A 22941-nucleotide genomic window follows, 5' to 3' on the forward strand; every position below is an offset into this window, starting at 1 on the left:
ATTCGTAGAAATTAACCTAAACTATACCTATACTTACACTATACTTCTCAAATCGTATAAGAGTTCGATATTAGGATCCACGGTGAGCCGAATTGATCATGCGTTAAATAACTAAATTAATTAATGTATTCGGTTGATAACTGAATTCGTTTTGTAGGATTTAAGCTAGTGAGCAGTGAGCACTGCTGATATTTGTAGCCTGAAGCGAGGGTGAATATTAGAACAAACCACGAAGGTGAAACATTAACTATATGAAGTGTTCTTACAGGAGTAATATTTCAACCAGAGTAGGAGTTGGGGAATAGCATAGGAAAGAGTAAGAACCCTAAACGTAAGTTTCTTTGACAAAACTATACCGTATACTTCTGAATGAGCCATTGTTATCCTTGCAGAAAGTTTTAATATACGTTGTATTAAAACCTGAATTTTATTTCGTTGGCCGTACGCCAACATCTTAAAAACTTTGTTTATACGGACGCCAGATTCCGGTGAACATGTGTCCAACAACTCTCACGAACGCGAGGATCATCCAGGAGCTCAAGGCATCGCAAGTTCCACACCAACGAAACTTATGTAAAGTCTGTAGTGCAGACGACGGCCACCAATGGCAATGCAATTTTGCAAAATTGGTACCACCCCGCTTGCGTTGAATCCTCGGACAACGAAACGCTAGATTCGTGTGTCCATCATGCCAGCCACTAACTGGGCTCTTAAAAAGACGTACGCCCCGCTACTGTGGTTCCTGTAAGTACAGTTCTCTGAGTATGTAAACATGTCATGGTCACAAATCTCTCCCGTCACAACCGCTTCAACGCCGATGTATATACCAACAAGCACAGTTACATATCCGTATGCCATGATGCCTAGACCTCCGATTGCACCATCGGTTCCATATGTTACGCCAGCTCATTCGAGTCATCTGGCGGTCTCGAGCGCATTCCCAACGTTGTCCAATCTCGCTCAGGCTCTACCACCGATTCGTCATCCCCCGTTGAGTCAACCTACCTTTGTACAGCAAGGTGTATTACCAGCTGCTGTCGCATCCATTGCCGGGTCATCGATAGCACAACCTCTACCGTCTCATTGTGATCCTCCTCCGCTACCGTCTGTAAATCAACCACATTCGACTCCGCAAACTGCTGTTACTGGGGAAGCAAATATAGCACCATCGTTGCCGCGTCCGACTAATCCTCTGAACACCAAGTCTCAAGGTTCAGTGGACAACAGGAGTCGGCTTTCAAAGGGGGCTAGTTCCAGATCCCTCAACCAGGCAAAAAACGGATACAGTTAGAACTACAACAGTTGGATGAAGAACGAAACTACAGGAAAAGGAGGAAGCAAATAAACGAGAATATCTGCAAAAAGATTCGAGTTATTGAAAGAGTTTGCCAGCGAAACATCGTCGACTACCGAGCACGACGTCGAAGAAGAAACGTCGAACGAAAGGTCAGTAATTGGTTGCAACGCGAAAATCTGATGATCCAAGAAGTACCAGCAAAATCTACTACATCTTGCCCAATGGACTCTGCTATTTTACGACGAGCCCCAACTGTACCATTAAATGCTGCCGATTTCACCGTGTCCCGTGATATTCGCAGACCGTTCACAGGACAACAGAGCGTTGACGAGAATAGTCGAGCACCTAGAAGTGCATCAGATTCGCTCATTCTACTGTACACGATTTTGACCCAGTTCGACGATCCACGCCAAGGCGGCTTCAGATTCATTCCGAGCCTGAATACAATCTTTTCACAAAGCCACGTAGCCGCACGTCAAGCTGTCTCTCGCGAACTACCAGTCTTCAGCGGTTCCCCAGAAGAGTGGCCGCTATTTTACTCCACGTTCAACTCAACAACTGAACTCTGCGGTTTCATTTGCGACGAAAATCTATTACGCCTTCAAAAGTGCCTTAGAGGGAAAGCATTTGAGGCAGTGAAATGCAGGCTTATGCATCCTTCCAATGTGCCTGGAATCCTTTCTACGTTGAAAATGCTATATGGTAATCCTGAAGTAATAGTGCACAACCTGATAGCGAAGATTAGTGCCGCTCCTGCTCCGAAGGTGGATAGGCTGGATACGATCATCGAGTTTGCATTGACAGTGCAAAATCTTTGCGCAACAATCGATGCTTGCGAATTGGAAGAGTATTCGTATAACATGGTTCTTCTCAGAGAGCTGGTAGATAAACTTCCGCCTCCAATAAAGATTGATTGGGCCAAGCATCGTCGTTCTATTCAGGTAGTGCACCTATCTGTGTTCGCTGATTGGCTATACGATCTTGCAGAAACTGTTTGCCCTATTGCATCGCTGCAGAGCACCCGCTCCGGCAAAAATGGATCTGCGTTTCTAAATGCATAGTGAGGAACAGAATACAACACTCTCTCCAACTCGAAACTACTGCTACTCAAGAAGGTCCGACTGTGAAACTGTGCCTCGTATGTGGAGGCTGTTGTACTGAACTCGTTAAATGTCATGATTCTTGATTGCACATACACCCAGGTGGACCATTATTAAAGAAAATGGAATATGCAGGAAGTGTTTGAAGGGACACAAAGGAGCATGTAAATTCCAAAAAATATGCGGACAAAACGGTTGTACATTCAAACATCACCCTCTGCTTCACAATACTAGCGTGTCGTGACAGTCAACAAGGATCCGAATCTTAGAGAAAACACCACTTGAACCCTCCAGCAACTGGTAGGAAACCCAACGACCGTGAATGTAATGCTCATCATAAATCCGTTTCTAGAACGTTATTCCGCGTTGTACCAGTCATGTTGTACGGTCGTGATAAAGTACTTAAACCCATGCCTTTCTAGACGATGGATCAGCATTTACTCTAATGGATGAGAAATTGGCCACAGAGCTCAACTTGGATGGTGAAATCGAGCCCATTTGTTTGAGATGGACGGAGATAACCAAAGATATGAGAACAAATCAAGAAGGGTGCAGCTAGGAATTTCGGGAGCTGTTGAAACCTCAAAAGGTATCATTTGAGAGAAGTACACACTGTTCCGAATCTTGGACTTTCCACCAAACCCTTTGTATGGAAGAGCTAGTTCGTCAATATAGTCACCCCAGAGGAGTTCCAGCGCAGTCATAGCAACAACGTTCAACCTCGACTACTAATCGGAAGCAATAACGCTAATCTCGGCTATGCACAGAAAGGTCGGGAAGGAAAATGTTCGGAGCCGGTCGCTACAAAAACCCGCCTTGGTTGATTATCCATGGTGGCTCGGATGGTGGTGAATTTAGCGGACACCACAACTGGAACGCGCACACTTGTTGCAAAAAATAACGACGACGAACTGCAGCGAGCTATGCTGGAATATTTCTCATTCGAAAATATAGGAATCTTCTAAGCCAAGTCATCTCGTCTTGTCAACCGAGGATCAACGAGCATATGCAATTTTGCGAACAATGACGCGATCTTCAAGCGGTCGTTTTGTAACTCGTCTTTTGTGGAAGTTTGATGAATTCCGGCTTCCAAACAGCAAGCCATTAGCTCCAACGTTTTCGGTGTTTGAAGCTAGAATGAAACGAGAACCTGAGCTAGCAGTGATTTTACAGGCAAAAATCAAGGACTATGTCAAGAATGGTTATATTCGTAAACTTAGTTCGGCCGAAATAAAACAACCGAAACTGAGTGTGGTATTCCCAATATTCCCTGTTTGTAACCCAAATAAACCCGGGAAGATAAGGATTGTGTGATGCAGCTGCTAAAACTCAAGGTGTATCCCTTAACGCTATGCTCCTTAAAGGGCCAGACCAGTTAACATCCCTAAACTCTGTGCTAAACAAACATTCCGTGAAAGAAAGGTGGCCATTTGCGGAGACATCCGTGTAATGTTTCACCATACACTCATTACTGCAGAAGACCAGGACTTTCTTTGGTAAGAGTGACCAACCGATACGGAGCCCAGTACATATGTCATGCAGGTTATGACGTTTGGCATCTTGTTCGCCAAGTTGTGCACAGTATGCAAAAATTTGAACGCAAAGGAGCACGAAGGACAGTTTGCTGCGGCAGCTGAAGGATTACGAAGAAGCATTATGTGGACGATATGCTACCAGCGTTGAAACGGAAGATGAAGGATCAAACTAGCATTAGATGTGAGGTACGTGCACGGTGCACGCTCAAGCTGGCTACGAGATGCGAAATTGGCTTTCTAACTCTCCAATTGTTCTCAAAGCATTTGGCGTAGATAGCACAAGCGAGATGAGTCTCAATATTACCTCCGAAGTAGCAACCGAAAAATCCTGGGTATGTGGTGTACAACAACCGATACGTTTACTTATAAGCTTTCTCCGAAACACGATCGTATGTTACTAGCTGGAATGCGGAAACCAACAAAACGGGAGATGTTACGCACGTTAATGGCAATTTCGATCCATTAGGACTGATTTCCAACCTTCTCATTCTGTTGAAAATTCTTCTGCAGGAGATCTGGCGTTCAGGAATGTTGGGATGAAGAAATTCCAGATACACTCAACGATAAGTGGGAGCACTGGTTACTGATTCTTCCCAGGTACAGTCTATTAGAATCCTACGATGTTATCGCATCACAACAAGCTTAGGAGACAGCACAAAAGTTCAATTACACACGTTTGTAGATGCCAGCGAGTATGGTTACGCTGCTGCCGTCTACCTTCGTTTCGAAGAGAATGGCTATGTGGAATGTTCAATCGTCTCAGCAAAAGCAAAAGTAGCACCGCTGAGGTTCATCTCTATTCCCAGGTTAGAATTGCAGGCTGCAGTTATAGGTGCCAGACTGGCGGAAGCAATAGTACACTCTCTTTCGCTCAACATAGAAGAACGAATCTACTGGACGGACTCCCGAGATGTTCTGTGTTGGATTCGATCGGATCACGACGTTACTCACAATTCGTTGCATTTCGGGTTGAAGCGAACTATTGGAAACAACTACGGTTTCTGAGCTGGCGGTGGGTTGGAACGAAAGACAATGTTGCTGACGATGCGACCAAATGGAACCGAAAGCCTGATCTCGAAAGCAACAGCAGATGGATTAGAGGACCAGATTTTCTTTGGAAAGACCCTGAAAGTTGGCCGGAAAGAATCGTTTCACAACAATAGCACGAAAGAGGAATGAGAGCCCATCTTAACTATCAGCAGCCAACAATAACTCAAGTAATTGATTTGAATTATTACGGAACGTGGAGAAAACTTCTTCGCGTCACAAAGGATGGTATTTCGTTACATAAGTAATCTTCGAAACTGTCGCACAGCAGACACGAAACAACAATCCGCTATCCATGGCAGAACTACAAAGAGCATCAGTTTATCTCTACAAACAGGTGCAAATCGAGGCATATTCTGAGGAGATCGCGATTCTGCAAGCGGTAAACGAGAAATAGCGAAAGCTAGTCCTATATTCAACTTCACACCATTCTTGGACGAGCTTAGAGTATTACGAATGCAAGGAGAATTGGCAACTGTGAATATGCTTCAATGGATACAAAAATCCTATCGTTCTGCCGAAGGATCACCACGTTACAAGACTTACCATTGTACTAGACTACCACGTCAAGTATCATCATTGCAATAATGAAACGGTGGTCAACGAGATACGTCAATTCTATCACATTCCAAAAATAAGAGTTCTGTGCAAAAGTGTAAGAGCAAGCTGTCAACAGTGTAAAACCAACGAGCAGTACCAAACCCTCCGTTGATGGGCAATCTTCCAGCAGCGAGACTTGCGGCTTTCGCCAGACCATTTTCGTATGTCGGGGTTGACTATTTGGCCCGATTTCTGTGGCAGTTGGACGAAGACTCGAGAAGCGATGGGGGTACTGATAACATGTCTAATCAATACGAGCTATTCATGGAAATTGCGCATTCTCTAAATGCCGACTCGTATCATGGCTCTGAGGAACTTTATGGCTAGGCGAGGTGTACCAATACGTATTTTCAGCGATAGAGGCACGAATTTCGTAGCAGGTAGTAAAGAACTCGAAGCAGCATTGAAAAACATGGACCAAGACCAGGTGATACGGGAGATTGTAAGCCCTCACACTGATTGAGAATTTATTCCCCCTGCCTCTCCACACATGGGTGGGTGTTGGGAGCGATTAGTGCGGTCCGTCAAAGTCAACCTGCAGAAGATGAAACCCCGACGTAACCCGACAGATGAATCACTGCGCAACATACTAATCGAAATTGAACATACTGTCAATTCGCGTCCTCTGACGTTTGTTCTTGCCGAGGACTTCGATGCTCCTGTTCTCACTCCAAATCATTTTCTCATGGGAATGTCAAATGGACTGAAACCTGCAACACCTCTCGGCGATAGCTGCAGTGTACTAAGACGAGCATGGCGTACTTCTCAAGCGGAGGCAAACCTTTTCTGGCGAAGATGGATACGCATACCTTCCGGAACCAACTAAGCGCTCAAAGTGGTTCGGTAAGGTCAAACCGATAGGTGTGAACGACGTAGTCGTAATAGTAGACGCCGGCCTACCCAGAAACTGTTGGCCTATGGGGCGTGTTATTTCGGTGAAAGACAGCAAAGATGGCCAGGTAAGATCGGCAACCGTGCAGACCCGAACGGGAATCTATGAACGACCAGCCACAAAGATAGCTGTACTTGATGTTCGACGCGATGGATCAGTAAGCCAGGACATAGGCGTACGTGGGGGGGAGTGTCACGACCCCTCGGTCGGCGCGTCGCTTCATCTGGGATTGACAACGGAACGTCAAGCGTGAAACGTCAAACACCGGGCTCTCGGATGGGATGACGGAACCACTTTTCGCTGACAATAGTTTGGATGATAAACAGAGGAATTGGTATGCTGAAAACTATGAAATGTGCCTGCAAACGAATGTGTAAAACTTAAAATTCAGTTTAAAACTAGTTTTTCTTTTTTCTTTATTTAAATAGTGTATAAGTAAATTATAATTCTCCTTGCTATTCTAATATTAGGGTAGGGCGAAGTGTATTATGAATATTGAATGTGCCTAAATTACCTAAATATTTTTCCATTCGTAGAAATTAACCTAAACTATACCTATACTTACACTATACTGCTCAAATCGGATAAGAGTTAGATATTAGGATTCACGGTGAGCCGAATTGATCATGCGTTAAATAACTAAAATAATTAATGTATTCGGTTGATAGCTGAATTCGTTTTGTAGATTTGCTTAGTGAGCAGTGAGCACTGCTGATATTCGTAGCCTGAAGCGACGGTGAAGATTAGAACAAACCACGAAGGAGAAACATTAACTATATGAAGTGTTCTTACAGGAGTAATATTTCAACCAGAGTAGGAGTTGGGGAATAGCATAGGAAAGAGTAAGAACCCTAAACGTAAGTTTCTTTGACAAAACTATACTGCATACTTCTGAATGAGCCATTGTTATCCTTTGCAGAAAGTTTTTAATATACGTTGTATTAAAAACCTGGAATTCTTATTCTTCGTTGGCCGTACGCCAACACCATCTATGGTGGGGTGCATATGGCGGGCGGTACGTGGAGGAGGCGAATGAATCACGAGTTGCATCAGCTGTTGGGTGAACCATCCATCGTTCACAACGCGAAAATCGGATGACTGCGGTGGGCCGGGCACGTAGCCAGAATGTTGGACAGTAACCCGGTGAAAATAAAGATGACTTGCGTGGTTGACGACGTGTTGCCATGGACCGAGCCGAATGGAGAAGACTCTTATATAACGCACAGGCCATTTCGGCCTTAGTCTGAATCAATGAAATGAATCTTCAAAGCAGGCTCTCTTACTACATTTGATTTGATAAACTCCGTTTACCTTTGCTATAACAAAACCCTCATCATCAGGAGATGACGCTATCTCCTGGATGGGGTACCTCCCGCAAGTCCAGGTGATCACTATTCCGGACTTGTCCGCAACCCAACTGCTATGTTCAGCAGATATGCGGTACGGGTCGGACAGCAAGGCAACATCAGACTTATTCTCGTGTACCGACTGTTGTAGCAGCACTTGTGCTGCTTCGCAGTGGTTGAGATTTAGCTGAGCTACTTGCATGACCGAGCTCGTCTGGAGGCCGGACAGGCCTGCCCACCGAATGGGTGTTTGTTATCTGTGCCAGGACTACAGATCAAACACCTCGGTGTGGCCTGGCAGGTGTTAGCCTTGTGACCTTCGGTCCAAACCTCCAGCAAAGCCGACTCCGATCAGGACCTTTACAGTCATATGACTTATGTCCGTAATCGAAGCACTTGAAGCAGGTCTGAGGTTGTTGGTTTGCGTTCACCGAGCAATCCGACCAACCCACCTTTAGCTTGGCCTCATCCAGTACCTTCTTGGCATCAGCCATAGGGGTAAACTGCGTTCCAGCATAACCTTTCCGCAACCGAATCGTGGTATCCTAGATTTCAACGCCACACTGATCTCTCAGTGCAGCTACCAGATCACCGGCTTCGGTAATTTCGTCCAGGCCTCGGCATTAGATTACCTCTACTGGGCATAGGGCTCTCACCTGAACCACATCACCCAGCACCTCTTCTGCCAACTTTTTATACGCGGAACTCTTCCGCGCAGCATCCCGCTTCCGGACAAGGATCATCTCGCCCTTCGCGGATACAATCCCTAGGCCAGTGAGCTTTTGACGTAGGACTTACGTCTCTCTTTACTATACCGGGTGTCATTTCGAAATATTCAAATCGACCGCGTTACGCTGTGTTGAAAGATTTTAAACGTTAATAGCGTTCGTCTCAGTGGACAAATTTCTGCGGTAAGCCCCTCAATCGACAGATTTCAAGTATGCCTTTCATGTCCATGCTTGATAAGACCCGAAAACTTGTTTCAATAGGCCCAAAACTGTTTTCAAAGCAAAATATTGAATTCACGAGAACCTATAAATATGAGTACCGCACGGTATACACAATCAAGGTAGGCTCGTTAAGAAAATGACAGTTCAAAAGTGACGTGATTGCTATCGCAGTATGAACGAGTGCAAAGGAAGGCCAAACTAAAACGTAGAGCGTTGGCTTGCTTCGTCCCGAACAGCGATAGCAGTGACGTCAACTGTTTACTTTAAAAATTGATGTTTACATACGCGTAGATAGTGCCTTGTTTTTGTATGCCGTGTGAGTACCGCATCATTCTTGCATCATTCCATTGCCACGCTCTGATTGGTGCAGACGTCAGCGAATGAGCTCTCGCTAGGTCAGGAAGGCATAAAAAAGCGCAGCACGATTTTTTTCCTCTCAATCTGACCCTGAGATCTGACAAGAACAGGCAAAGCAACCACAGCATCGCCAGAACTTTTGAAGTGTTGCTCCATCGTCTCAGCTACGCAATCGCAAACTTAAGCTTTCTCAAGAGCAAGGCAGAATCGTCAGCATCATCGGCATTTTCGGTCCGGCATTGTCGAGGCCACCGCACAAAGGAGAAGCCTACCGGACAGTAAGCGCGGCTCGGCGGTGTGACGATAGACTGTCAATGACAACACTGAACAAGATGAGCGATTCCAAGCAACAGCATCAAAATTTAAGAAAATTTTTAATTCATGATTTTCTATTGAGTTGAAACTTTGCACAGTTTTTCAATTTCATCTAAATCGTCATTTTTCGATATCAAATCTTCATATTGAGTCACGACTAACTTTTCAAAAGGGTGTATGTGAAAATGGTTCAAAAATATTTAAAAAGCTGCACAGCAAAAACGGAATGTTCGATTGTTATGATTTTTTCAGCAAAGTTAAACAACTAAATGGTGATTCTTAAGAAAATGTGCACAGTAAAAAAAAAAATTGTTTGCCTTTAAAAATATCATTTTTGTCACAAAAACTCAAATATCTCAAAACCCTATCTTTTTTCGAACGTAATTTTTTTAGGGAAACGGTCCATTATATTAGCTATCTACCATAAAAATTTGGTGATGGTAAACTAATAAACAAAAAAGTTATGACATTTCAAACATTTCACAATTTTCACATTTAGTAAACAAAAAAAAATTTCCGTGTATTTTTTTTTTTCAAGAATCGCAGTTTGATGCTGATTTTATTGTTAAGGGCCTTGCGTGAGTTAAACAAGTTGTTTGTATGATATTCCATATTTATGTATTCATCGATATTATGTATATTATATGTATAAATATTATATGTATAAATAAATAAAAATGAATTAATATTATCCTAAGTATTAAATTAAATGTGGCAATTACACAATGTTGTTATAGAAACTCTAAGAGTTTTGGGTTTGAATTTTGGTATGGGTTATGATATCATGAAAACAGTTTATTAATACTTATTTTTTATTTATTTTAATTCAAATTTTTTAAAATATCGAATTCTTTTGAATTATTATCAGCACAGTTTGAGTATAGTTTTGCTTTAATTTTATTTTCCGACAATGGAATGAAACAGTGAAATTTTTGGGTTCCTTGAATCGTTTTCGCGTTATTAAATTGCTCGCTGAGCTCTGAAGCCTTTATTTCGTACTCTTCAGTAGTAGTAAAACAAAATGATAATTTGGTTAAATCTTTTTCTTTTCTACGATTTGCCCAATCAAAAAGTTCTTTCGCAGTTTTAATTGGATGCTCACGTTCTTTGGCTAAACTTGCTCTTGTGGCCATGCGCTGTATTGTTCCTCCAATAGCATCACAAGGACCTTTGCCATGTGATGTAGCAAAAAAATTCCACACTGCATCACGTCCGAACTTTGAGTTAAATTGACAAAGGCTCGCAAAAGGCTTACGATTGTTGTACCTCGACGCTGCTCCATCAGACATGAAATATATCTTTTGACTTCTTTATGCTTATCAACGCGTAAAAGTTAATCATTTTTCAATGAACAAGTCTACGGATACTGAATCGTGTCTTAAATCTTCGGAAATTATAATAAAACTTAAGTGTTCAATTTGCGTACTTCCATTAAAATAAATAACGAATGGATGAATTGTAGCTTGTTGTACGTTCCAGTGATGGGACTGCACTTCATCTTGCAATACAAAGCTGTAATTTTCAGAAAAATCACAAATGACTAAAAATTCACCATTTTGTAATGTATTTTTCGTATTTTTAAAAAGCTGGATTGTTCTGTTTTAATGAAATCGTGAGGGATTAAACTTTCTAATTTCAAGCAAAAATATGACACAAACTCATCTACAGGTTTTACAATAGTTTCTATGTCACACCTATCCGTGGTCACCCATTGCTCAAATGATAACTGATCAATATATTTTTCTTCAAACTCAGCGAATAAAGTATTTTTCAATGATGAAGAATCTGGACAATCCGAACAAGATCGTAGATAGCAATTTGATGTTGTATTTTCACACAAAAGACTACCAGTTAACATTTTAATATCCTTTGTTAAATTGATTCTTTTCAAACTATGTAAAATAAGATTAATATTCTCATGGGTTGTGCACACACACATTATGTGTTCCTGAATTGGAAAGAAGCTTACATTGCCTTGGCCGAAGGCTTGCAAATGAGGAAAAACCTATTTTAATATTATCGTGAATTTCCTTGAAGCGTGTGTACGCTTCTTTCAAAGTCGTCATCATTAATCGTTTTTGGATTGCTTGACGCTTTCCATCTTTTTTACTGATGCATAATCTTTTTGACCAGGCATAGCTCGACTTACTTCATCATCTTCAAAATATTGAACTACTATTTCTTTTGTCTCATCTGTTAATGCAGTACTAGACCTAGTATTTTTGGTTGAAAGACAGTTATTCTTCAATTGTTTTGCCTCTTTTACTGTATTTCTATTGGTTTTGAACTCATCAATGGCATCCTGAATAGACCACGAACTTGGCAGCATCGACAAAATCAATAATTTTTCTTTCCTTGTCGTGGCTGCATTCGAGAACCTTTCCTTCATATTTATAATTACCTCATCGTAGTCTGTATTTTCCACATCATCAGGTCCTAATTTGAAGAGGTTTCTTCGTACAGCTTCGTTTATTTCACGGTATTTTTCTCCGGGTAATAAACGTAGTCCATCTTACTCCATTTAATCGGAGTCACTTTTATCCCAGCTATGCCCTCGTTAAAGCGTTCGATGTTGACCTTTTGGATACACTCATCTTCCGATTGATTTGTTGAAACAGATTTCGCTGATGGTACGGTGGCAAGGCTCTCAGCACTTAATACTTCTGGTAATTCCTCAGTTGTTGTCGATACATCTGGCAATTCCTTAGTTGCTGTCGTTTTCGAACTTCCTGCGCTCTGCTCAACCGATGATATACAGATTGCTCTTTTGTCAACGTTTAGACGGCAGGACGTGCAAATGCGTAAATTTGTATTCAATGTGGACATTGGAGCATAACCAGTCGCTTTCAGTTTATCTATGGTGCTTTCGGTGAGATTTCGTAACTCTTTTGAACACTTTTTTCCATCAAACGGCCTACAACAGTTGAGAAAGCGGCTACTCATGTTGTTCGTAATATTTCAATAAACAAAATCACTTTTAAGTTTTTACTGACTAGTTTGGTGTCATTTGCTTGACTGAAGAAAAAATTACTATAAGATCTTTAACAACCTTAGTAGTAGTAATTTTTTGCTTTTTCGTGAGCATTGTCATGGTATGTACCTATCATGCATTTGTTGTTGTTGAAGATACCCGTTTCCTCCCGATCATAAAGTCTATTCTCTAAGAGGTATATTTTTGCAGGTAAACTATAGACGTACACGTGTATATAAATCTTTGATTTTGCAGCTTTTGTCTTAAAAATAACATTTCTGATATGTTTCTATCAACGTTATTATCAACAGGTTTCAACACTATTAAAAGAATTTTTCGCCAGTCACGTGCAATGAAAATTATGACACTATCAATACTTTTGATCACAACACTGGATCGTGTCTAAGTTTCTTATAGATGCTATGAATAATTAAATCAAAATATCATGAAAACAACTTGTTTAAATCACGTCCCTTAACAATAAAATCTGCATCAAACTGCAATTCTCGAAATAACTTACACAGAAAAATTTTTTTTTTACTCAATGTGAAAATTGTGAAATGTTTGAAATGTCATAACTTTTTTGTTTATTAGTTTACCATCACCAAATTTTTATGGTAGATAGCTAATATAATGGACCGTTTTCCCTAAAAAAATTAAAAAGATAGGGTTTTGAGATATTTGAGTTTTTGTGACGAAAATGATATTTTTAAAGGCAAAAAAAATTTTTTTTTTACTGTGCACATTTTCTTAAGAATCACCATTTAGTTGTCTAACTTTGCTGAAAAAATCATAACAATCGAACATTCCGTTTTTGCTGTGCAGCTTTTTAAATATTTTTGAACCATTTTCACATACACCCTTTTGAAAAGTTAGTCGTGACTCAATATGAAGATTTGATATCGAAAAATGACGATTTAGATGAAATTGAAAAACTGTGCAGAGTTTCAAATATTTTCGAAATGGTCGCTCAGGATCGACTGACATGCCCCCGTGGAATGCCTCAGATGAATTATTGACAGTGGCTGATTTTCTACCCGCCACTTCCACAGCCAGGCGCTATCGTATATACGCAAATAGCCGGCATGAGTTAACCTCCAGAAATTTATATGGCGAAAGACATCTAACGCGGGTTTTCTCAAAATTAGGAACTTTTCATGAAAAACTATATGGTACCGGTACCGGCTATACCCTAGTAACATTTTGGTTTTATACTGGTTTTATTACACTCTTGTAGAGCAAATTATGGTCTTCAAGAGCGTTATAAAACTAAAAATGTTACTTGGGTATGGATGGTGTTCGCTAGTACGCCCACCAAATATTTTTTTTGATTAAGGTGCTTAAATTTGAGAAATCGAACCTTAGATGCCTTTCGCCACACTGCTTTCAGAAAGTTAACTTCTAGTGTGCCCCTGTACGTTCAAAGTGAACGATTCATTGATCAAGTTTTCTACGATCTCAAGCTTTCAAGATCTACTAAAGAGTTTTTCGCAGTAGAATCGTTTTAAAAATTTAATTAGCTTGCGTGATAACCCTTCGGGATAGAAATTGTGCTTGGGTGCCAATCCAATATTCTAGAGATAAAATTTTATGCGTGATTTTCATAAAAAGCGTCAAAACTAACAGTGGATAATTTTTCTGATTTAACCGCGAAGTGGACGAAGGACTTCGCTTGACCATGCCTTTAAAGATTCATAAGATGTCCAAATCTCTCACATAATCTTATTTGGATAAAAAAAACACCGATAACAGCTCAAACATTAATAAACTATCAATCGATTTTTCATCAAATGTTGGATTTTTTGGCATTGATAAAAAAATATGTAGATAAACTGGGTGCTGCTGATAGAGCCGCTTTTCTGCGCTCAAGCAAGTAGAGGGATATTTTGAAATCTCTCCCATAAACAAAATTATCTTGCAGTTACTCGGCTGTCAAACATTTCCCGCTTTTCGAATTTCTCTTTCCACGCTGCATGAGGGCGCACAAATGCGCTAGACTCTACATGACTTGACGATTGTTTAATACATTCATGCTCCAATCAGCTGCTGAATCTCAAGAAATTTTGTAACGAGTGCTTTTTAGATGCATTTCTACTAATTTTCCACTCGAAATATAATGTGAGAATATTTGTTACAAAGAATACAAAACTCAAACAAAGTTTATTTTTATTTTTTCCCCAAATAATAACAATACTTCTCAATATTAGATCAGAAACGAACATAACCACAATCTTCAATGTTTGGCTCCGGCACAATAGAAAATTTTGGCTTCAGTTTGACAACCAAATCGATTCTATCCGCACCACCCAGTAGATAAACATTGTTTCCGGGTGTTTCCTTCCTTCTACTACTAACAATGTTGTCTCAGAAAAGAACACGTACTTCTCACCTGAACTGCAATTCTAAGCTCGCTTGCCCGGCTTATTGGCCTGTATCAAGCGAAAAGTCCTGTTAGAAAATAGACGCCAGCAGCGAGCAACAAGCGTAAAAAAGAAGAAGCCCTTCTCGAACGCGTTGATGATGGTGACGCTTTGGCTGACAAAGAAGCGGGATACAAGACACTAGCTGATTGGCCCACGAGGTTCGAGGTTTGAGGTAGATTTGATTTCCGTGTCGGTTTGATGAGAAGATTTTGCCAAGGAATGGTATGCAACGCCGATTATTTATCCAAAATAGTTGATGTGAGAAATTTGGACATATTATGTATTTTAAAGGCATGGTCAAGTCAAGTCCTACGTCCACTTAGCGGTTATGTCACAGACATTACCCACTGTTCGTTTTGACGTAGGACTTACGTCTCTCTTTACTATACCGGGTGTCATTTCAAAATATTATAATCGACCGCGTTACGCTGTGTTGAAAGATTTTAAACGTTAATAGCGTTCGTCTCAGTGGACGAATTTCTGCGGTAAGCCCCTCAATCGACAGATTTCAAGTATGCCTTTCATGTTCATGCTTGATAAGACCCGAAAAACTTGTTTCAATAGGCATGAAATTGTTTTCAATGAAAAACATTGAGATCAAGGGAACCTATAAATATGGGTACCGCATAATTCTTGCATCATTCCATTACCACGTTCTGATTGGTGCAGACACCAGCGAATGAGCAGCCGCTGGGTCTGCCGAGAAGCCATAAAATAGCGCAACGCGATTTTTTCCTTTCATTCTGACCGGGACAAGCGAAGAAACCGCATCATCGATTGAACAGCACTCACACCTTTTAGCAGGGAATGAAGTCATCGAAGCCACCATCATCAGCCGAAACCTAGCCAGTACAGCAGCAGTCCACCCTACAGACACGCCAAAGCAGCAATGCTGAGCAGATACCGGCAGCAGCATCAGCTGAGTCGAGCCGAGACCGGCCGGCATCGGTGATGAGCCGAGACAGGCTGAAGAAAAGTCACATGGTGCAGCATGTATGTCCAAAAAACAAACGGTTCTTCAGAGAGCCAATAATAGAGATCAATATCAAAGCTTTCAATACCCTTCGGGATAGAAATTGAACTTGGTGTCAAATCCAATATTATAGTGATAAAATTTTATGCGTGATTTTCATAAATAGCGAATGATCGTCCCATGTTACCAATTCTAAATCTTATCACCCGAAATCCCATGTCCGGGTGTTTCCTTCCCCCTACTACTAACAATGTTGTCTCAAAAAAGAACACGCACACGGCTTATTGGCTGTATCAAACGAAGTCCCGTTAGGAAATAGACGCCAGCAGCGAGCAACAAGCGTAAAAAGAAGAAGCCCTTCTCGAACGCGTTGATGATGATGACGCTTTGTCTGACAAAGAAGCGGGATACAAGACACTAGCTGATTGGCCCAGCAATTGGGAAGCAGAGAAGATTCAAAATTAAGTAGTATAAAAGAAAAGTGCATTCGCTCGCAGAGCATTCAGTCTTTTTTATACCATCACTAGAAATTCGCGGTTATTTGAAAAGATCGTTTTCTTACTTTCTGCACTTAGCCGAAGCAAACAGCCTTTTGCAAGGCTCTAAGAGTTAAAAATAATGTTCTCCTTCAGTCGCTATCGCACGGATTAGAAGGCTCTTCAGTGGAAGGGCTGAGATACAGTCTACATCCCCTGCTGAGCCAACTTGTGGTTAATTTCAGGCAGTCCTTCAGTGGGAAGGTTGCCACTGTCGAGGCTAATATTTCGTGACCGGACAGATACTTCCTGAATTTTTTTTGATGATTCTTGTTCGAGGTAGATTTGATTTCTGTGTCGGTTTGATGAAAAGATTTGGCCAAGGAATGGTATGCAACGCCGATTATGTATCCAGAATAGTTGATGTGAGAAATTTGGACATATTATGTGTCTTATAGGCATGGTCAAGTCAAGTCCTACGTCCACTTAGCGGTTATGTCACAGACATTACCCACTGTTCGTTTTTATCCCTGCGCAAAGCCTTCAGAACGTCAGCATCGCACCTACCATCAGCCTTGACGATAATTGCTTCGCCTCTGTCCTTTCTGCCATGGCCATTGGAAGGTGTGCCCTTTCCTCTACGGGAACTCCCCTTCTTGGTCAATGGCGCCTTCGCCTCCTCTGCCACTTTTCGCTACTTCTTCGACTTTTTGGGATTCACAACTCCCTCCAGCCCGAGCAACACAAGTTCGACAAAGATAGTTGCAGCAACTTTATTGTGACCAAATCTGGTCACATATGAGTTACAGTAACCTATGTGATACATGTGTGTTGCTAGGGAGGGCAAGCCTTCCTTCCAGCGAACTTCGGTAGTACTCGTAAAAGGAGGAACTGGTTTCCGTCGTTCCTTAGGGTCGGCTGCCTGCTCAACCTTCTCCCGGCGAGTCTTAGTAGCCTTCTTCTCGTGCAATACCGGCTTGGCGCTAGCTTCCTTTAGGTCGGTTGCCATACTGACCTTACTAAGCTTTGGAGTTGCTCCAGTAACAGCCATGCATCTGCGGAGTTCTGCAGTCTGGCTTTCTGCCAGCTGCTTTTTTTTCGTAAGGACTCGAATCTTCGGCACAGCTTGCTTCCTGGCCTCCACCGCTTGGCCACTTGGCTTTCTCATCGGTAAGTTGGTGGATCTTTCGTTTCGCCTCCTTACTTGCCTGCAGCAAGGACTTCCACTCCTGCTTTGCCTCTTCAACCATGTTGCAGAGGGTCAGAACGAACTTTTTAAGGTCCTTGCTGTATTTCCCGCCGTTGTCCAGGAAGGACATGATTACGTCCGTTGCGTCTGTAATCACCTCCATTTTCAGGCCTCCACTCTCCTTGTGACTGGTCATCACTTCCGTGTAGCTCTGTCCATCTTGATCTCGATGGGCGGCTCCTCCGACCTGCCACGCTATTCTGTATCGCCTGCCCCTGGCGATCGGTGGGGCGACCTGTTAAGGACACTTCGTCTGGCGAAGGGATCCTCCCTTCCGTCAGACGCTTCTTCCTCTCCACTCAAATTTGGTTTTTGTTTTGTTCGACATTTTGGTCCCACGAGTCGCGCGAGAAATAGGTCCGCCATGCCAGAGCTCCGCAATAACGTGGTAGGGGAACGCTATACTGTGGGGGGTACCCAGGTACCCCACAGGCTCCGTTAGCGGTTTGAAATTTATTTCATCCCTCAGACCATGCATCCCCTTGGCACGGGTCGCTTGATACCGTAGGATGTTAGGGGACGTCATATTATTAGCTGCACTGAAGTGCTCCTGATAATATGACCAGATTTACACCGCTACACACTGCTCAAAAGTATCTATATCCCCAGTGTAGCGGGACGCTGCCTGTAGCCAAAAAGTTACACAGGTAGGTATGGCATTGTGTCCCGTTTTAAAAGTCCTATGCAAAGTGGCCCTAACCCGAATTCAGGGAAACAAACGACTTTAATCCCCAGCAGCCTCAATAATTAACAACGTGCTGAATTTCGCGCCAGTAGATCATGTGTAAACTACACTGGCCGCTCCTGGTGACCTTGTAATTAGATCTCCAATCCTTAGTTCCACCGATGAAGTCACCAGAAGCGGAACTACGGAGAAGCAAGTAGGTCTGAGCTAACCATCCTACTTACGGGTGGAAACTTAATTTGCAAACATGCGTTTCATTGGAATCCACCCAGTAAAGTATTATGAAAATTAGCCACGACTTAATTCATCATTGAATGTAAAATTCGGAAACAGAATGTGTATCAGATCATAATTTTAAGTTTCTGTGATGTATAAATAATAAAATTTAAAATAAATTAAAAATATTTCAATTCAATATATCTTAATTTTACATGAATCTGCCGGAAACCTTGGTGTGCGAGCATGCGGCTGTCAAAAAAAAACAAACTCCACTCCAATTTATGCAAACTACGGTTGGAACCTAATTTATTCACATAAGCGTTTACCAGATGCATATATTCGGATATCCCAATAAGATGACCGTCCTGTCGCAGCATTTCATTGCTATAATTTTATGGTGCTCGGACATTTCGGCGAGAAATTTGTGATGAATACTTTTAATACGATTCTGACTCGAAGGAGCTATGTAAATTTAAGCTATCGCTTAGCTTGATGAAGAATTATCGAATCACCGAAACGCCTGACACCTTGATCGCCTCGTTTTCAAGAAGCGGAAATTATGGAGAGGCTAACAAGCTAGGCTCTAACTCCGCCGAACAAAGTTCGATTCCCATGCTCTGCTTCTATTTTTTTTTGTTTTCCAATAAAAATAAGGGCTGTAAAATTCCAGCACGCGTAAATTTAAAACATATTTAAACATTTAAACTATAATTTTATATTGTTTAACACGGAGCAGGTCTGCTACATCTACTAGAACGAAAATTTACAGGTTTTGTTCATACTGTGTGCGTGTAATTCTATTAGCGCTAACATATTCCATCCGCAACATTTGATCGCTATACCTCTATTATTTTTCCCGCAGAGCCGATATGGTGGTACGCAGCATTGGCAACTCATTGATGGTCATCGTACCGGATCTTCTGACGAAAAAGATCACCGATTGGTTCGAGCTGAGACGGCCTCTGATATCTTTCAAGTTCCAAACGGTAAAACGAATTAGATTGTAATTTGGTTTCATCTACTAGTAACTAATGTGATAATTCTCCAGATACTCAACCGCACAAACAACATCTTCGAACTAGTCACCATGGAGTCGGTCAAAAAGCGACCGGAAAACCAAAGAAAGACTGAAATCTTCCTCAGTGATCAGGAGCAGCAGGAGGAAGTGGAGAAACATCTAAGGCTCAAAGGTGCGTTTTAAATTTTTAGGCTTTCGATACAATACGCGTAAAACTATTTTTGATTTCTCAGGTCAAATGATCTACATGGAAAACTGGCGTATGATAATGTTCCTCGGTACGCCGGTTATGCCCAAGCTGTCCTCGCTCATAAGCACTGGACTGTACATAAACGATCTGTCGATGCACGACTTCAGTAGGTGAGTATCTTCCGAACTGTGAGCTTTCGAAACACTTGAGTGTGATAATGCATGTAATTGTTCTTTCTTGAAAGGGATCTCATGCTGGCCGGAACGCAGCAATCAGTCGAGCTTAAGCTCGCGTTGGACCAGGAGCAGCAGAAGTCCAAGAAGTTGGAGGAATCGATGCGCAAATTGGACGAGGAAATGCGCCGTACCGATGAGCTGCTGTATCAGATGATACCGAAACAGGTGGCCGATCGACTGAGACGAGGCGAAAACCCGATCGATACCTGCGAGATGTTCAACAGTGTGTCAATTCTGTTCTCGGATGTGGTCACGTTCACCGAAATTTGCAGTCGCATTACTCCGATGGAGGTGGTATCGATGTTGAATGCTATGTATTCGATATTCGATACGCTCACGGAGCGAAACAATGTATATAAGGTATGTAAGGTTTTGTTGATTTTGAAAGATTATTCAATCGAAAATTCTTTACTAAGGTTGAGACTATTGGCGATGCCTATATGGTCGTTTCTGGTGCTCCTGAGAAGGAACAGAACCATGCAGAAAAAGTTTGTGATATGGCTTTGGATATGATCGAAGCTATTACTGATCTTAAGGACCCTTCAACTGGTAAGTGTGCTTTCGAATCTTGGCGAACGGAAGTCGGTTGATTCAACTCTGTATATCCGATCAGGATCTCATTTAAGGATACGGGTGGGTGTACACTCTGGTGCTGTGGTAGCGGGCATCGTAGGGCTCAAGATGCCTCGTTATTGCCTTTTTGGTGATTCTGTAAATACGGCCTCACGGATGGAGTCCACTAGTCAAGCGATGAAAATTCACATATCACAGTCAACGAAAAACTTCTTGCCCCCAAACTATCATGTCTCTGAGCGGGGTGAAATTGATGTCAAGGGAAAAGGCACGATGAAAACGTATTGGTTGGATCGCAAGGAAAATCGCTCTCCGTTGCAGCTTTTGTCGCAGGAAATAAAACAGCCTTCGATTGAGTACATCGAATCGAGTAAAGATCGCCGAGTCAGCATATCAACTTACAGTATCCCGCACAAGCAGTCTAGTGGAGGTTTGAGCTCTGCAGGTACAGAAGATCGACGAGTTTATTCACCCGTGACGTTCGAGGACGTTGCCAGGCGAAGTATCGCCAATTCTCCGGTCAAGCTACACAGCTTTGGGCCACGTGGACGGGAAAATCGATCAAATTCCATGGGACATGCTTTCATGCATAGCGTTTCGGATGTCTTTGGATCGCTGGTTAGCGATACCGAGGACTTTTTAGAAGATATGCACCACCGAAATTCGATCAGCAATACCAACTATACACCATCGACTCCATCATCCTGCGCTTTTAGTCCACCGCCCGCTTTTCGATCGAAGTCGAAACCTTACGTGGCGGGACAAGTATGTTCATTGATGGCGTTGAAACCTTGAAGAAGTTTCATAATATTCTTTTCATTTTAGTTCTCAGAAGAGGAGCTGGATCTTCTCTCAAACACAACCAATTCACCGTCAGCCCGGAGTTTTGTCGATCATGAAATAAAGAAATCGTGAGTACATTTATTACCGCTAGATGCTCTTATATCAAACTACTCATGTTCTAATTCGGAAGGAATTTGCTCAGCAAACAGCAGAACGTCTCTGTCAGTGAACAGCAGAAAGCAAAGAACCGGAAAGCCAAACTGGAAAGCGTGCAGCAGAAGCAAAACGCAGCTCTTCAAAAGCTGGACAAGATGGTTCAGGACATCTATGAAACAGATCTGCCCGGAATGTGCTTTATGAACCCACCCACATCTCGGTCGGATGGCAACATTTGCAAGTCCAACTGTAGTAGGTCTGTAGTGCCCAAATGTAACAATCCCCCGATTAACGATCCCACTCACACTATTAACAACAACATACCCGATACTTCTTATGCAATGTATAGTTTAAACGTTTACTTTCCCATTACATGCTCGGCAACTTCCGGGTGCTCGTCCTCAACTGCTTGCTGCCACAACAACAATACAACCAACACCGGCACCACAAACGCTTGTAGATCTCAGGCACCTCCTTCTCCTCCTCCTGATGCTGCTACTGCGGCCGTTTCTCAACCAGCACAATCGGCTTGTGAACACACACGTACCCTGCCACAGCCCTGTCCTGGGTGTGGTGGCTCGGCTCCGGCCGGCGGCACCGGTTCCAATAGGGTACCCCAAAGTGTTAGCTTCACCCATGCCAAAGAGCACAAATGCTGCCCAAACTATCCGGGTATGGTTCAACACCACCAGAATGGGCGCCACCACAAAGTGCATTCCAATGCTTGTCAGTTGCTCTAGAGCTCGGGGCGGGGCTTGTTATTAGAACGGGGTGGCTGCGCGGTGCTAATTCTTCGAGGCATTATTGGGATATCTGGAATATCCCGAGTATATAAAGAGAGCACCGTAGCAATAGTTTTGTAGATCTATTTATTTTATCTTAGGAGTAGACGATGAGTGAGTGTATATAGAGTGTGAATGGCTGGTTGGTTTGGTAATGCGAAGGTAGGGAAAAGATGACCGAATGGTGGATTTATTCACATTGTTTTTAGTTGACTTTATAAAAAATATGAATGTAATATTGAAGGTCCTAAGTCAATCTTTCCGATATTCACAGATTTTCGCAGCAGGGACTAGCACATTGGAATCATACTTACACTCAAACCTTTTTACGGCACTTCTTTATACGTCACTCCATTTTACGTCCACTTTTCACGGCACGTGTGTTTGAACAATTATAAGATTTTTTTCTTCCATTTACTGCCAATAGATGGATTTTGAATCGACCGATACGTATTTCCTTTTATTATCGAGTCGATAACAAAACACTGAAGAAGTTTTCAAGTAAACGGAATACGTATCTGTCGATACAAAATTCATCAAAGTGGAAGTCACCGGTAGAAAAGATTCTGACAAATGTGTAAAATTTCCCCTAACACACTCAAATATAATTTTATCAGAATTAAGAGCAAAACGGACATCCAAAAGTAAACCTCTAAGAAGGCAATATTCAAGGCAGAAGGCAATATTCAATAGATTGCGGCTTATTTTTCGAGTGTTCTCAATACTTGGAAGTCGTGTGCTTAAACGCTTTTTCATGAAAAGAGAGTA

The 22941-nt window shown here is 42.1% G+C and overlaps 1 protein-coding gene across 1 annotated transcript in view; it reads left to right on the top strand.

Moving 5' to 3' along the window:
* Window positions 1–22601, top strand: part of LOC134219407 (soluble guanylate cyclase 88E) — a 124923-nt gene extending 102322 nt beyond the window's left edge. Inside the window, exons 5-13 of the mRNA XM_062698131.1 lie at window positions 19298–19421; window positions 19484–19625; window positions 19687–19813; window positions 19888–20239; window positions 20296–20428; window positions 20493–21217; window positions 21278–21363; window positions 21426–21647; window positions 21852–22601. Coding sequence (XP_062554115.1) covers window positions 19298–19421; window positions 19484–19625; window positions 19687–19813; window positions 19888–20239; window positions 20296–20428; window positions 20493–21217; window positions 21278–21363; window positions 21426–21647; window positions 21852–22131 — 2191 coding nt within the window. The 3' untranslated portion in view covers window positions 22132–22601. The remainder of the gene's footprint in view (window positions 1–19297; window positions 19422–19483; window positions 19626–19686; window positions 19814–19887; window positions 20240–20295; window positions 20429–20492; window positions 21218–21277; window positions 21364–21425; window positions 21648–21851) is intronic.
* The last annotated feature ends 340 nt before the right edge of the window (window positions 22602–22941 follow it).

This window comes from Armigeres subalbatus, chromosome 3 (genome assembly GCF_024139115.2).
Source record: "Armigeres subalbatus isolate Guangzhou_Male chromosome 3, GZ_Asu_2, whole genome shotgun sequence".
NCBI classification, from domain to species: domain Eukaryota; kingdom Metazoa; phylum Arthropoda; class Insecta; order Diptera; family Culicidae; genus Armigeres; species Armigeres subalbatus.